This window comes from Canis lupus, chromosome 27, assembly GCF_048164855.1.
Source record: "Canis lupus baileyi chromosome 27, mCanLup2.hap1, whole genome shotgun sequence".
Taxonomy (NCBI): Eukaryota; Metazoa; Chordata; class Mammalia; order Carnivora; family Canidae; genus Canis; species Canis lupus.
The window spans coordinates 29,980,196-29,995,553 of NC_132864.1; the positions used below are offsets into that span (position 1 = coordinate 29,980,196).

At 50.6% G+C, this 15,358-nt stretch overlaps 1 protein-coding gene across 3 annotated transcripts in view; it reads right to left on the reverse strand.

The window, feature by feature from the left end:
- Nucleotides 1-610: 610 nt before the first annotated feature.
- TBC1D10A (TBC1 domain family member 10A) overlaps nucleotides 611-15,358 on the reverse strand; it is a 32,099-nt gene continuing 17,351 nt past the window's right edge. For all 3 annotated transcript variants that reach the window (XM_072803206.1, XM_072803205.1, XM_072803207.1), the window contains exons 2-9: nucleotides 12,500-12,599; nucleotides 8,377-8,484; nucleotides 4,170-4,276; nucleotides 3,368-3,482; nucleotides 3,223-3,288; nucleotides 2,333-2,522; nucleotides 2,074-2,228; nucleotides 611-1,473 (exon numbers count right to left, since the gene is read on the reverse strand). In XM_072803206.1, coding sequence (XP_072659307.1) covers nucleotides 967-1,473; nucleotides 2,074-2,228; nucleotides 2,333-2,522; nucleotides 3,223-3,288; nucleotides 3,368-3,482; nucleotides 4,170-4,276; nucleotides 8,377-8,484; nucleotides 12,500-12,599 — 1,348 coding nt within the window. In that variant the 3' untranslated portion in view covers nucleotides 611-966. The remainder of the gene's footprint in view (nucleotides 1,474-2,073; nucleotides 2,229-2,332; nucleotides 2,523-3,222; nucleotides 3,289-3,367; nucleotides 3,483-4,169; nucleotides 4,277-8,376; nucleotides 8,485-12,499; nucleotides 12,600-15,358) is intronic.

Sequence of the window (15,358 nt, forward strand, 5' to 3'; positions counted from 1 at the left end):
TTTCCTCATCTGTAAAATGGGGATAATAATAGAGCCTATCTGATCAGCTGGTGACCCAACCAGCCCAGACTGGCACATGCTAAGTGCTCAGGAAGCGGCAGGTAGCCTTTCATCAAAGACCCAAACTTCTTCCCTCACCCCTCTGTGTCCAATGGAGGCCTGGACTCACCATGTAAAGGCATTCATGGTCTCTGACCCCTGGCACCAGCTTGCAACTCAAAATGAACACTCAGAACCTTACTGGGGTCTGAAGTGGAACCCAGGCGAGGCCCTGAAAACACCTCCTTAAGGAGCCCCTCCTCCTCAGAGATGAGTAGGTATCAAAGCCTGGGAAGCAGGCGTTGCTCTGCTTCAGCATTGGGCTGAAGCTCTGTGGGCTACAGTGCTAGCACTGGAGCATCTAAGAGGCTGTAGTCTCTCATCTATGGCAGACTGGTAGACACGGGGCGGAGGTGATGGGGTAAGGGAAAACGGGGTCCAGAATAAGGACTGGCCTATGGCAAAAGCCTTCTCAGAGACCTCTGGTTCTGGGCTGGGGGGTCTAGGGTACAGAGGAGAGCTGCTGAGCGCCAGGGTGGCTCCCCTTCCCGGTCCCTTGCTGCACACCAACTCTCTACACAAGCCGTTTTATTTCTGTACAAAATCATGTTTCTATTTTACATAAAGAACACCCCCCTTTCCCCCCTCACCACAGCACCCCAGCCCTAGGGAGCATCCCCCAGGAAGAGGGGCTGAGTGAGGCCCTGCTCACTGGCCCTCACCTCCTCCGGCCCCAGTGGGCTAGCCCAAGCTCCACTCGGGAGGAAATAAATAAAAAGGCTCAGGCAGAGTCTGTGCTGGGCCGGCCAGACTCTCTGCCACGCAGGGCCGGGCAGCTGGGCCATCAGCATGGGCAGGCCCTCGGCTGTCAGTCTGTGAGCCCCAGGGGTGTGTGGAGCCTCACCCCACAGGCCTGAGCTGCCGGGGTTACAAGTATGTATCCTCACTCTCCTGGGAGGTCAGACTCTCCTGGGAGCAGTGGTGAACTGAATCCTGGGAGCGGTGATGGGCTGGATCCTGGGAGGCTGAGTCCTGAAGGGCTGGATCTTGGTGGGCTGCATCCCTGGGGAGCACATCCTGTGGGGGACACGCATCTCCTGCAGCAGCTGCCCCCTTGGCTTGACTTGGGGTTGGGAGCTTATCCAGCTGCCCACTTGCCTTTGCCTGTTCCCATTGCTCCTTTTCCTTCTGGCTCTGTTTGGGTGTCTTGGGCTTGCCTTTGGAACCAGGGAGGGGGGCATCTGGGGGCAGGCGGATGGATGGTGAAGGTTGCAAGGTGGGCCGGGGGCCTGGCTCTGCCTCCAGGATGGCCTTGGCACCATGCAGCCTGGGCAGGGAACAGCACTGCAGCTCACCCCGGGTTTCTTGCCAGCGCCGCAGCTGAATGAGGTGCTCACGCTCAATCTGGCGCTCTGTCACTGGCAACTCTACCACCTGTGTGGGCGATGACAGGAAGATGGGCACCAGGAAGAAACTTCCCCTCTGCCTCCCAACCTGGCCCTGCTCTCCCTCAGATCCCCCAGTCCTGGTCACTAAAGTCCGACCCTAGGAATAATGGTGGTCTGGTCCCTGTGGTGATCACAAGTCCCAGAGCTGAGTGTCAGGTGAGCCAGGCACTTAAGATCCACTGCCTTAAAGGAGAAAGCTGCCCATAACTCAAGTCCCCTTGCCTAACTATGTGTCACCTAAGTACTGTCTCTGAGGGCTCAGAATTTGTGGATGAAAATCCACAAAAGAAAGAAAAAAGGGAAAATAAAGCCAAGGCCATGGATCTGATACCAGAGAAGAAGAGAGGGTGATGAATTTCAGCTCCTCTCATTCCCAAGTGGTTCACAACAGAGAAGGCCCTGCAAACCTAGGCCTCTTTATGCCCCTGTCTTCTCATTCAGACAGGAGGATAAGGTTTCTCCACACTATCCTGAGCTGATGAGCAACAGGCCTGGCCACCTTCAGAGCAGAGTGTTACCAGGTCAATTCTAAATCCCCCACATCTCCCACTCCCACCCAGTGGTGATGGGAAGGTGTGGGCCATACCTCCTGGACCAGGAAGGCCTCCTGCATGATCTTGGGGCTGAGGCTCCGCAGTTGCTCGATAGTCTCGTACTGGCCCTGACAGGCTTTGAGCTTTTCAGGGGAGCCCAACGCATGTTTCAGCAGCACCAGCCCCACCCGGAAGATGATCTTGACTCCTGCATGAGGGGGTGGTAAAATGGCCTGTAAGGAGTTTCTCTGAAAATAGAGGTCCCCTGTGGGCTGGGTTAGAGGCAGTAGTGTTCTGAGCCCAGCCCGGTACCTTCACAGAAGAACATATCCCAGACGCGCAGCACAGAGCTCCAGGGCAGGGTGCGGGCAAAGGCACACATGAACCACTCTGTCATGTACAGCAGTGGATCAATCTTCTGCCGGCTGAGGTGCTTGTGGGCCACAGGTGACACCTTCTGCAGCAGTGAGAAGAGGATCTCCCCATCCAGTTGGATTGCCTCCTGGGGAACACAGTGAAGCCATGGGGCCAGGACTGTAGGCTCAAAGCAGGCAGGGCAGACTATGCCCCGGTTCCTAGTTCCAGGCAGGCATTCATTCATCCCTCAGGCAGGTACTGCCTGCAGGGAGGCAACCTTGTGTTAGGTGCTGGGATATAATGAAGAGCAAACCAGATGTAGCTGGTCCACCTCATGGAGCATGTATTGAGAAGGGACAGACAGATGAATCACAGAAGCAAAGAGACTAGGGGCAGTGCAGGGGCTAGTGGGAGAGGTGGGTAAATGCCCAGAAGATGGCAGAACCAGAAATGCTGGATTAGCATGTGCCAGAGGTCCCACGTGTCAGGGTCACAGAAAGCTCTCTGATAGCTGAAAGCTAAAGGAAAGGAGAGTTATTACAGAAATGAAGGGGGTAGAGGTTTAAGCCTAGGCCAAGGCTGAGGCAGGGAGGAACTCGGTGCACTGGAGGAACTGCGATCCCGCCAAACGGCCAGATGGCTAGAAACAAAGATGGAGGCCAGGGTAGAACCAATGACTCTGGAGCCTAGAAGACCTGACCCTGGCAAGTCTTGGGTCTTAAGCCTGAAAGCAACAGAAATCTGGGAAGGTTTTCAGGTGGGGCAACAGTGGCTGTGGAAAGAAAGACCTAGAGAGGCCACAAAGAGCAGGTCCCAGGCCAGGTCTGGACCCAGCATGCACTCACCAGTTTCTCACTGTAGTAGCCAGGCAGGTACTTCTCACAAATCTGCACCAGGCACCAGAAGGCTTGCTGTGGGCAAGAGAGACATGAGGCCTTGCTGCTGAATATTCCCTGCCCACCCACTCACCTGTCCAGGGCCTGGTGGTACCTCAGCAGGCATGTGCATGAGCAGAACAGCAGCAATGGGCGCCTGGGCCTGGCAGTAGCCCTCCTCAGGTCGGTAAAGGGTATAGGCCTTCAGCACACGGAATAGATCCTGCTGGCTGTAGAAGGGCCAAGTGCGGCAGGGAAGATAGGTATGACTCTGCCACCCACTACCAGACTAGACCTGTCTCAGAATTTGCATTTCCCTGGTGACCTGACTGTGGTGAACAAGGGGTCAGTCTCCCACTGCAGCACAGAGACTTTCACAAAACGAGAAGAGGAGGCAGGGAAGGCACCTTCCCCTGTCCCACCCTATCTGACACGTGAGAGCAGAGGCTTAGAGAGAAAGCAGAGGTAGAGCCAGGCAGGATGCCAGATTCAAGGGAAGGGTGTGTCAGGGCTGGCAGTGTGGGCCTCTCATTCAGCAGCTGTGTCTCCTTGGCCAGATAGGATAGCTTTGTCCTAGGTGTCTATCTTGGTCCTCTGGCCTGGCCTGCCTATCTTTCCCCTCCTACTTACCCTCTGCCCACCTAATTGTCTCTAACCCTCTTTCTCTCCACCAAAACCTGTTTTCAGAAGAAGACCAGGCAAGCTCTAGGACTCTAAATGAAAGCTGCCCCAAAGGTAAGGGAAGAAGCTAAGGAGACCCATCAGATTCAAACCAAAGGGAAACTCTAAAAGTAAGTGGAGTTTGGGGCTCTCAGCTTCTGAGCCCTTGAGATATACCCAAACCCATTTTGCCTCCTCTGTGCCCTGAGACACAGGGCCCAGAGCCACCTCCAGCCCACAAGACCCAGTCTGCTCACCCATGGCCTCCCCGGGACACAAACATCTCATGGAAAGGGAACTGCCGGTGCAGATCACGTTCAATCACATCCAGCCACTTGGGGTCCCCAGGGGACATGTCCAGCTCCTAGAAGCAAGATCAAGACCATGTATTAGGGGTTAGGGATGGCTGCTGGGAAGATACAACTTCCAAGGTATTAGAGAAAGCCTCTGCCAGGGGCAATACCCACCCAATCCCATCATGAACTGAGCCTTCCTGAAGACAAGTCAGGAAGCTCAGGTAATGAAGTCTGAGAATGAGAGAGAAGCAGCAAAAAGGCAAGGAGGGAAGAGCCCTATAAACCCTGAGGGGTGATCCTGGCTCCAGGAAGACCCATGTAGTCAAGAGTGTCTGTCATAGCTATGGCTGGAAATAATCTCCAGGTACTTTATTCAGGACTCATTCAAATACCTTATGTCCTAAGATAGAAGGCTACTATCAAAGCAATAGCTACCACTGGTTAGCACTGTTCTGAGCCACCCATGGGACTCACTGACTCTTCTCAACCCCAAATAAAAGTCCTATCATTTATACTATTTACAGATGAGGAAACTGAGGATCAAAGAAAAGTTACTTGCCCAAGTCCTCAAGGTTAGAAAAATGGTGAGGCTGGGCCTGGAAGCCAGGTTGACTTAGAGCCACTGATTTGAATTCCTCTGCTGTCTCTCCGTGCAAGTGGCATCACCTACTGTGTGTGTGTGTGTGTGTGTGTGTGTGTGTGTGTGTGTCTATGAGAGAGGGATGGAGGGAGGATCTGCACAGAGTGCTATCTGGAAGGATGTGACATTTATCAAACCATTAAACTCAGAACCATCTCTAGATGCTGGAGTTTTGACAAAGTTTTACTCTTTTCTTTGAACTTCTTGAATATCTTAACATGAGTACCATTTTTTTTTAAAGATTTTATTTATCTGACAGAGAGAGAAAGAGCAACAAGCAGAAGGAACAGCAGGCAGAGGGAGAGGGAGAGCAGGGAGGTGGATGTGGGGCTCAATCCCAGGACCCTAGGATCATGACCCAAGCTGAAGACAGCTGCTCAACCAACTGAGCCAACCAGGCACCCCCATTACCCCCATGTAATACTTAAAAACAAAGTATTACACAAGAAAAATCATTTCCCCATCATTTGAAATGTTCTATGTCGTGATTTGCTTATTAGTTACATGGATATGTATTATTTGTCACAATTCATTGAATTGCACACTTAAGATCTGTACATTTCTCTCTCTGTAAATGCCCCAACATTAAAAATAGAGAGAAAAAACTGGAGCGCTTGGGTGGCTCAGTTGGTTAAGTGTCTGACTCTTGATTTCAGCTCAGGTCATGATCTCAGGGTCCTGAGATCGAGCCCCACATCAGTCTCCCTGTTCAAGGGAGAGTCTGCTTGTCTCCCTCTCCTTCTGCCTCTCCTCCAACTCGCACATGCTTGCACTCTCTCTTGCTCTCTCTCAAGTCAATAAATAAATCTTTAAAAAAAAATAGCAATAGAAAAAATCAATAAAAAGGAAATCTAGAGGGCGGAGCAAGGACAGGGCTGGTGCAGCATTAGGGAAGGCCCCAGGGATAAGGGCTAGATTCTCAGCAAACACACCTGAGGGCACAGACCCAGGCCTTGGCCTTGATTGGCAGGTATGTTCATACAAGCCCCTTTCCTTCTTGTGCTCCCTCAGTGGATGTATTCTGACATTAAACTAAAGACCTTAGGGTACCAGGTAACTTGACCTGAGAGAGTAAGTACTGAGCGAAAAAACCGTTAAGAGTGTTCAAGGCTGGAGGGTGGAGAGAAGAACCAAATGACTCCACAGAGGGGTTTTGATCAGGCACACAGCTGAAGAAGTGGGTATATAAACTCTAGAGTCTCATATATTCTCAAGATGGGGGCTTGTGTCCTATGAGGCTTCCAAGTCAAGCCCAGGGCTGGATACTGTCTGAGTCCAATGCAGGATTTTTTTGTCAGAAAGTGGAGGAGGAACCCACAAATTTTCCAGAGGGCTCTGGTAAGGTAGGGACCTGAGAACCCAAGAAGTCAGTTCCTAGGATGTGCTCACCTGGTACCTTAGCAGCCCAAGACACTTGACCACGCATGGGTGGCTGAGAAAGGAAGAAGTATAGCTGAAGGGCCTGTAGGAAGAAAGGGCTCTGAGAATCAAAGGTAAGTGTGGGCTGCTAGCAGCTGATGCAGCTACAGCAGCTTCCAGGAAAGCCTGAAGACACTTCCGCCATCATGAGATGAAGCCAGAGAAGAAAACCAGGTAAGAAAAGGACAGAAGGTCTTGCCCTGCCCAATGAGGGAGGAAGAAGTAGCAACTATGAGAGAAGATGGAGCCGTGAGAGGCTGCAGAACCTGCCTTGACAGCTGAGATTGGGGCTGGCCCCCTGGGTCTTCAGGGGAGCACAGGAATAGATGCTGTTATGTGCTGCCACCAATAGCCTGTCATTGTACCCTTGCTTCTGGCTGTCATGTCCACAGCACCCAGAGGGAGCTTCTCATCCTTACTCACTTCCTCCATGTCATCCACAGGCAAAGTTCTTCTAGGTGTGCTCGAAAACCACTGTTCTAGCCCCCAGGACTGCCTTGGGGACCCGCCACTCAGCTTCAGGGCATCTAAAAGACCTTTCCTGGCAAATCTACCTGGCTGATTTCTCTCTAGACACACTACTCCCCACACACAAAATGCACACACAGCTTTGTGCTCTGCTACTCACACAGGATGTGCTCATATTAACTAACTGTGGAACCAGAAGTCTGGCCTGGCCGATTAAGCTCTTGGCTCCCATACCTATGCTCTAGCAGCCAGAGGTAAATCATGGACTTGAGGAGAGGTTCCCACAGCTGAGCTTCCCCCCTCCACCCAGGATACAGCCTCCTGAAATGAAAGGGATGAGAAGACACTGGAGTCAAGAGGCTGCTCTAGCAGGGCCTGGTATGGATGCTCTGTGGGATAGTCCAATCACCCTGATTCCCAGAGCTGCCCCCAGCCAGACACTCCACCAACCCCCCTAGCCCCACTGCCAAGTACTGCTAGCAAATGATTCTCAGCCTCATCAACAGCAGAAACTCTAGGCTGCCCTGCCCCACCCACTCTTCTCAGGGAACAGGTTTGGCAAAACAAGAGTGTTTGCCAAAGCATGAAGTATGTTAACAAAGAGCTGGTAGCTGACAGCTCTCTCACTGCCTGTTACCAGTCCCAAGAGCTTGGGAGAAACTCTGATGTCTGGGGCCAGGTCTGGCAGGTAAGCAGGGTAATCCCAGGGGAGCCAAGTGCCTCCCATTGGGGAGCATGCTGGAGGAGCTTCCCAGCCCAGGTCAGCCCTAAGAAGCCTCATGAAGGGGGATCCCTTGGTGGCTCAGCGGTTTGGCGCCTGCCTTTGGCCCAGGGCATGGTCCTGGAGTCCCAGGATCGAGTCCCAGGATCGAGTCCCAGGATCGAGTCCCACATCAGGCTCCCTGCATGGAGCCTGCTTCTCCCTCTGCCTGTGTCTCTGCCTCTCTCTCTCTCCCTCTCTCTCTCTCTGTCTCTCATGAATAAATAAATAAATCTTTAAAAAAAAAAAAAAAAGAAGCCTCATGAATGGAAGGGTGTTCTTACTCTGGCAGCCATGGGGCAGCGGGCAGCAAGTGATGAGGGGAAGGCATGCCTACAGAGGATACCCTCTCTGACCACTGACCAGTTTCTAACCCATAAGGATACTGGTTTAGCTCTGCCACCCCTAAAGCTGACAACCTCAATAACAGCATGGGTGAACTGTGTCTGGCCAGCTTGAATGAGGCAGGAGAAAAGAGTCGAGGTTGGGAGGCCAAGAGTTACTGAGGGTTCTGTGTCCCTGAGGGTAGGCCCTCAAAGGCCCATAGCACAGAGCCCAAGGCAGTCAGGGAAGTGGTCTGAGTGTCCCCTCCTGATGAGCCCAAGAAAGCAAAATTGGGTCGTTGACAAGAGAAAGAGCTGGAATGGAAGATGGAAAATCCGTCCATCCCACTGAAGCCTGCTAATTGCTGGAGCTTTAGATGGGCAGAGCCCCCAGGAGTCACAGGTTGGACAGGCTTGGTTAGTGGGGCATTTGATGGGTGGTCCTATTAATCAGCTCATATTGCTGAGGTCCAAGTGAACACATGGAGGACTGCTGTCATGGGAAGGACATCAAGAGATGTGGGAAGGGGAGGGAAGGGTGAAAGAAGGGCCACTCACATCAAACTTCCCAGGGTTCTGCTGTAGCTTCACCTTGCCTCCTGACAGGTACTGCCAAGCACGGCCCCGCAGAGAAGGTGGGATGCCTTTCTGGCACCGCAGACGGATCTGAAAGTCAAAAAAGAGGACTGTGTTCATGCATCCACCCAGGCAACTCCTCCAGAGGCTTTGTACAAACCCAGCTCCTCTGTTGTGTTTGGTGGGCCTTCAGTTAGCACATGAGGCAAGTAGGAAAGGGAAGAAAAGAGGACTTTCCTCCTGTTGCTACTATTGCTATGGTGCATAGCCTAGGATGCCAGGGACAGAGGAAGTAATAACTGTAGAAATGCTGTCACCAGGTGATGTCAGTCTCCATGTTCCCCTGGCCCAATGATAGAACAGATATTCCTGACATTTACCACATAATTATGAATTCCCATGTCCATTTTCTGAATCAAAATGGAACCATTCAAGTTGGAGAACCCCCATGGATATCACTAGGGAGGGATCTGCATTGTGTGGGACACAGCTGCAGCTGCAAGTTGAATAGCCTTTGAGATAACCCAGAATGTGCCCAGAGACATTGCCTGGGCACTTCCAAGGGGGTATTTGTTTAAGTAGTTGTGTGGCAGGACACAATCCACCTAGAGGGGAACTCAGCAGAACTCAGAAGGAAAATGAGAGCTGATCAGAATGGCTCCCTCTTTGTTTTGGTCATGAATCCTTTCTTCTGTTCTCCTTGACCCTGAGCTCCCACAATTACCAGCCCAGGGCAGAGGCAGCTGGCCTGGCTGTGAGATCTGATTTCATCTCTTGCTACAAAGGCACAGGTCTTTCCTACCACTCACAGACTAGGAGAGGAGAGGGAGGAAGTGTTTGGGGTAGCTCATGACCCAGAGCTAGTGCTTAATTCTTATACTTGCTCTCTTTATCAGAAAAAGGCTTCCACTGTCAAAATTGTTTGAAAAATCATGTCTCTTACAAATGGGAAAACTGAAACATAGATTGGGAAAATATTAAGGTCACACCATCAGGAACCCATTACCTCCTATACCATACTAGAGGGATTCAGCCCCATGCACTTTGCACTTCACTGGCCTCTTGGAGTTAGATGAGAGCTCCACCTGGGCTTTGGGACAGAATGAGACTGAGGCAGCTATGTTTATTGACCTCAAGGCCAATGGTCATGGAGGATTAGCAAAAGCAGAGGCACCACTCCTATAGAATGGAGGTTGGGGGTACTGGCCAATGACACTCCCCTCAGCCCCTGCACTAAGCAGCGTGGTCTAGGAGTTCAGAGCAGTAGGAAGAGCAACTGGATGTGAGCTGGAATCCAGTGCTGACCTTAAGCCAATCAATTCTCATCAATAGTTAAGAACAGAATGGCATTATCTAGAATTCTATTAGAAGGGTAGGAAAATGCCTAGCATGGGGCATTTATACACATAGTCTGTATTCAATAAATGCCTTCCTCTCCACCCCTCCATCCCAGGAAAATGACTGAAACAAAAGCCCCAGGGGCTTGGGCTCACACCTAACTTGCCCTCACCTGGAAACCCCCTCAAACAGTCCCATTAGAATCTCTCAAAGGAACGTAGAAGCCCTAGCCTTCCTGATGACCAGCACAAACAAGAGAAAACTTTCCAAGGGTCAGAGAGTGTCAAGAACCAGGAAGGAGAGAGGCAGACAGGCTAGAGGCAGTGGGGGAAGAGCAGAGTGGCTGCTCATGGGAGCAGAAGCTCAAGCTTCTGGGACTGCCTGCAAAGGGGTCGAGGGAAGAGGTGGGGGAAAGGAAGACAGTGGAAGGGAACTGCCCCAGACTCTAGGAATAGTTTCCTGCTGCTGTAGGACAAGGGTCTCCTTAGGGAGGCCACTTGGTCTGAGAAGGCTTTGGCAAAGGGCAATAGTATGACCTAGAGCCACAGGTCCCTTAGGCTCTCTCCAGGGCCAAGCTTAGCCTGACCTGAGCCAGCCCCCATATCATCATTGCCCCCTGTAATAGTTGGTCTGACCCAGCGGAGCCCAGGAATACCTTCAGTCCATTGAGGTTCTCAAAGAGGCCCTGCGCTCACTCAGGCCAGGGCTAGGAAGACAGGGATGGAGAACCAGGAGTACAGTCAGCTTTTCCCACTCTGGCCTCAGGAATCTCCTCAGCACAGAAGTGACAGAGATGGCAAACTCCACCTGCCTGCCTTAGAGAGGAGGCAATGGTGGGGATCAGAAAAGATAAAGCAAGAGAAAGTGCTCAGCAAAGAGAAAGCACAAGGGATTATCATTCTCTGATTGACAGCTGAGTGAGGCCACACCCTGACTGCTGAACTCTGGGAGGGCTTCGTCACAGTTTGAGCAGAGCCCTACAGGGGAAGATAGCATTCCAGCCAGAACCTTGCCTCCATACAGTCCCCTCTTGGGGACTCAGAATAAGTCCAGGAGAAGTGTTGGGTCTGGACCCATTTCCTGAAGCCCGTATTGTACCTCCTATGCCATGACTTCTTGACCACAGGGAGAACCCAAGCCTGTACAGCCAGGCAGGAAGAGCTCCTAGGGCCAGTGTGACCACAGCTGAGGTGGCAGGAGTAGAGAGCAGATGTCGAGGGCCTCTGGATAGGGGTACAGCCTCCTGCAGTGGCCCCTACTGGGCAGGGGGAGCCCTTGGCCTCTAACCACAGTTCCAGGGAAACAAAGGGAAAGAGGAAGTGATGCTGCCTGCTCTGATGAAAGCTCCCCAAGGCTACCCTCTGTAATCCCCATTTGCAAGGGAGGGTGGGGCATGAAGGATCCACTGTCCCTGCCAGCCACTAGTCATAACAGACAGCAGAGAGGGAGCTGAAGCTCAGGGTAAGAGCCTGAGGAGAAAGGAGGCAGGAAAATAAACCCCAGAGTCATGCAGGAGGCAGTGGAGAACAATTGTCTTTAAAAACAATGTTTTAAGAGAAATGTTTAATAAGCAAAAAATGTATGCTACAAAGCCTATATAGAACAGCAAGAAAAAGCCCAGGCCTAGGTGTGCCTCTCCTCCATTGGCACAGGGCTTTATAGTTACCAATTCATGGGAGCCTCCCAACATGACTATCATTACCACTCAACCAGGGAAACTGAGGCTGAGAGGGTGAGGTGACTCATACAAAGTTGCACAGCTAGCCATAGGCATAAAGAGGGGAAGGTAGAGGGGCTGGGCCTAAGCCCATATCTAACCTTCAGTCCTGAGCTTTCCGCTAGGCCCTGCAGCCAGCTGCGCCAGCCTGGACTAGACCAGCATGTCAGGTGATGACAAGGGGGACAGCAGGTTCACTCTGTGCCCTGGGAACTTGTGCAGAGAGACCCTGGCTATGAGGTTCTAGACAGGTCTCCACTAGGCCAGGGAGTAATTGGATCCTGCCCAGGTGGCCAAGGGCATCAACACACACACACAGTGCCGGGCAAGGGTATTCCTAGGGAGCAATAGAGCTAGTGTCTAAAGAAAGACCAACTAGAAGAAGGCCACTAGGTATTCTTATTTTTATAAGACCATTAAACTGTGAGGTTACTTTTCGTTCTTTTTCCTTTGGCTGGGAGGCAAGAGGGAACTCATCACATTAATCTAGAGGGTGGTGATGAAAAATGCAGGGACTAAATGTAGGCTGCCTGGGTTCAAATCTTAATTCTGTGGGTTACCCACAAAGTGGGGGTACTACTGCTACCAACCTCACTGGAGTGTTACAAGGATTACTCAAGTCAAGTATCCAGCACACTGCAAATGTTCAACACATGTTAGCTATTACTAGTATTTTAAAGTCCTCCCTGATATGTTCTTTTTTTTTTTTTTTTTTTTTCTCCCTGATATGTTCTAAGTAACAGCAAGAACTTCTCCTAGGAGGGTTGGAAGAAAGCTTCCTATAAGGGCTTTTGGCTAAAAGTGGCTTTGAAGTTTGACTCTAGGACAAAGTTCTGTGTGAGTCTGAAGTCATCTTGGAGGATCAAATGAAGACTGGTCCCTGCCCTCCCGCCAGCTTCTGTTCCCTTTTCAGAGCTGGCAGATAGGGACACTCAAGGCTAGTGGCAGTTGGAGAAGCGCCTGCTCCTCTAGGCTGATACAGCTCCTCCCTCTTCCTTTCTTCCCCAGGCTGCCAACTCCCAGCCCAAGGCCCAAGGCTAGGCCCCTCACCTTTTTGTGCTTCTTGGCCATCCATTTGTCCCAGTTGTTGAGCATGTCCAGCCACTTGGACTCCCTCTGCCTCAGCACCTCCAGGGGGATTTCCTCTAGCCTGTGGAGCAAAGGGTAGGGCCTGTCAGAGGTGCCAAGAGAAGCAAAGGCCCTGGCTTAGGCCCTAGCCACCAGCCTTACCAGGCCTTCACTCCTGCCTCTGTCTTCCATCCCTGTATTCCCTTTGGGGCTGCTAACTCATGAACACCCTAACATAGATGAGAGGGAATGCCACACCCTCTCTAGAAGCCATAGGCCAAAAAGACACCAGGTAAAGTGCCTATTCCCCCAATGTGTGTCAAGGAGCCAGGGTCACTATGCCTCTCTAGGGGCAGAGGTTTGAGTGCCTGCATCTGTGCACCAAAGCAAAGCATTCCTGTCCTGTGTCTGTCTAGATAAATATACCTCTTCAGAGGGCCTACATGCAAGGTGTAGAGCTAGATGCAAAAAGAAAACAAACAAAAAGACAAATAGTCAAATAAGTACAGAAATAACATGCTTATCTCTTCACTCTAGCAAAGCTAGTTACTTATAGTTTCCCCAATTATGCCCTGGCCCTTTCCCACCTCTCCACCTTGCTCATGCCAGTCCCTTTGCTGGAATAGACTCCAAGTTGTCTCTACCTATCAAAATCCTATACATGCTTCAAAACCTCCTCAAATATCACTTGTATTCATACCTCTACTAACTGAGCAGCAGCTATCACAGCTGTGCTGGCATTGTTCTAGGGCCAGGGCTTCTGGGCAGGTTGTGAGGAAACTCTCCTTTGACTAGAACAAAGTCCTGGCCCTCATGGTGCTGACATTCTGCTGGGTGCTGAATGCTCACTAGAGTCCCTGGGGAAACACTGGAGCGGAGACCCACCCCAGGGAGGCAGGCAGGCAGGCAGGCACTGGAGCAGCTAAGGCAGGTTGGGGCAGGATCCCTGGCTTGGCCAGAGGGTGCTTCGAGTGAGTGGGTTTCCTCCAAGAAGTGAGGTCCCAGGAAGTCCTGAGCTCATACAACTCTGAGGGGCAAAAGGGAGGAGACTAGCACTTGTAGACTGGGTATTCTAAATATACTTTCTTATTTAGCCTACAGAGCAATATTGGTTAAAAAAAAACAATGAAAAGAGATGTATGTGTAGATATACCTCTGTACACACACATACATGCTCTCATCACTTTTAAAGTGGTAGATTATGGATCTTTTGAATTTCTTTTTTTTCCCCCTCCAACTGAAAAAAGTACTTGACACTGAGAGGTAAGATATCCAGGGAGTATATCTTGCTCAGAGTCAAACAGCAAATCAGTGGAAAAACCCAGACTCAAATCCAAATTAGATCCTAGCCAAGAGTCCATACTTGGTCCTGCCTGACCTCCCAGAAAGGAGTGCAGGGTCAGAGGCACTCAGGCAGCTGGGAGGAGGCCCTTAGGAACAGGACATGATGGGGCTAGGGCTTGGCCCAGGCCTTGATTCTCTGATTCTCTCTGACGGAAGGAAATGCACTGCTGTGACTTTTACTGGTTGGAAGAGCAGAGGGAGGGGCCTTGGCAGAACAGAGGCCTCCAAAACACAAAAGGGAAGGTCTTATTTAGTGTACTTTATCTGGGGAACTGCACAGGCCTGAGCCTAGCCTTGGAGCTGAACAGCTGAGGAGGAACGACAGCCTGGGACAAAGTTGACCCTCAAAATACACTAACACAGGTCATTTTCCTCTTAAACTGCTGACCCTCTCAACCACCTAGAGGCAGAACCAGGGCAGGAGGACACTCCTTTCCTTAAGGAGAGACCACACCTTTAGATCAAGACATTTACAAATAGACAGATGCATGTCTCCAGGCAACCCCCACATACCCAGGGAACGGAAACCAAAGGCCCAGGTATCACAGGACAGGCTGCCTCCCTCTGCCTACAAACCATTAGCTTCTACAAGTCAGGGGATGAGCCTTCTGAAAGAGGATGCCCACACTACGTTAGCAGAAGTTTTAGCAATTGTGGATGTGGATAATATTTGATACAATCCTCCCACTGAGCAGATGAGAAGACTGAGGCTCACAGATGGCAAGGCTTTTGCCTGAGAGTACATTTCCAGTGAGTTCCTCTGTGATTAAATACATGCCCATTTGATACTTCAACCTTCCAAGTCTGTCTTTGTTGATAAGATCTGATTGCAGGCCCTCAGAGATACCCATTCTCCCAACTGCAGATACATAGGGGAACACATTGAAGTTCAGTGTTCCTTTAAATGATGTCAGATAACAGCTTTGGCAGTTTCAAAGCCCCAGTATGAAACCTCAAACCGGAATTTCAATTGGTTACAAAACAAACGACCATATTTCCTGGATTCTAAGACATTACTGATTTTAAGCTGCACCACTGATTTGGCAAGATCTTCTCAGAAATAATTTTTAAAACCCCACCACTACTTTAAATGTACATGTCAACTGAAAGATGTTTGACTTTTAAAACCTTAAATTGGGAAAATTTTGAGGAAATATGGTCATTTGAGTGGCTTCTCCAGTAGTGGAGGAGTTTAAGCCACCTGGAGATGGTGAAAAGAAGATACTAGAGGTCTGGTTGTATCCAGCACTCAGCACATTAGGTGCTCTCTAACAGCAGGTAGATTTGTTTTTATGCACAGGATGTGCTCCTGGAAAGTTGAGGGCTATCTTTTTTTTTTTTTTTTTTAAACCAGAAGGTTCACATATCCTTCAGTCTAGTCAGGCAGGATTTCAAAAGGCATCTGATCAGACTGCTGTCTGGTATAGGAATCCCTGTGCCCTCTCTAGACCTCAGTTTGCAATGACCTGCATTGGAATTGATCCTCGAAGGATGCCC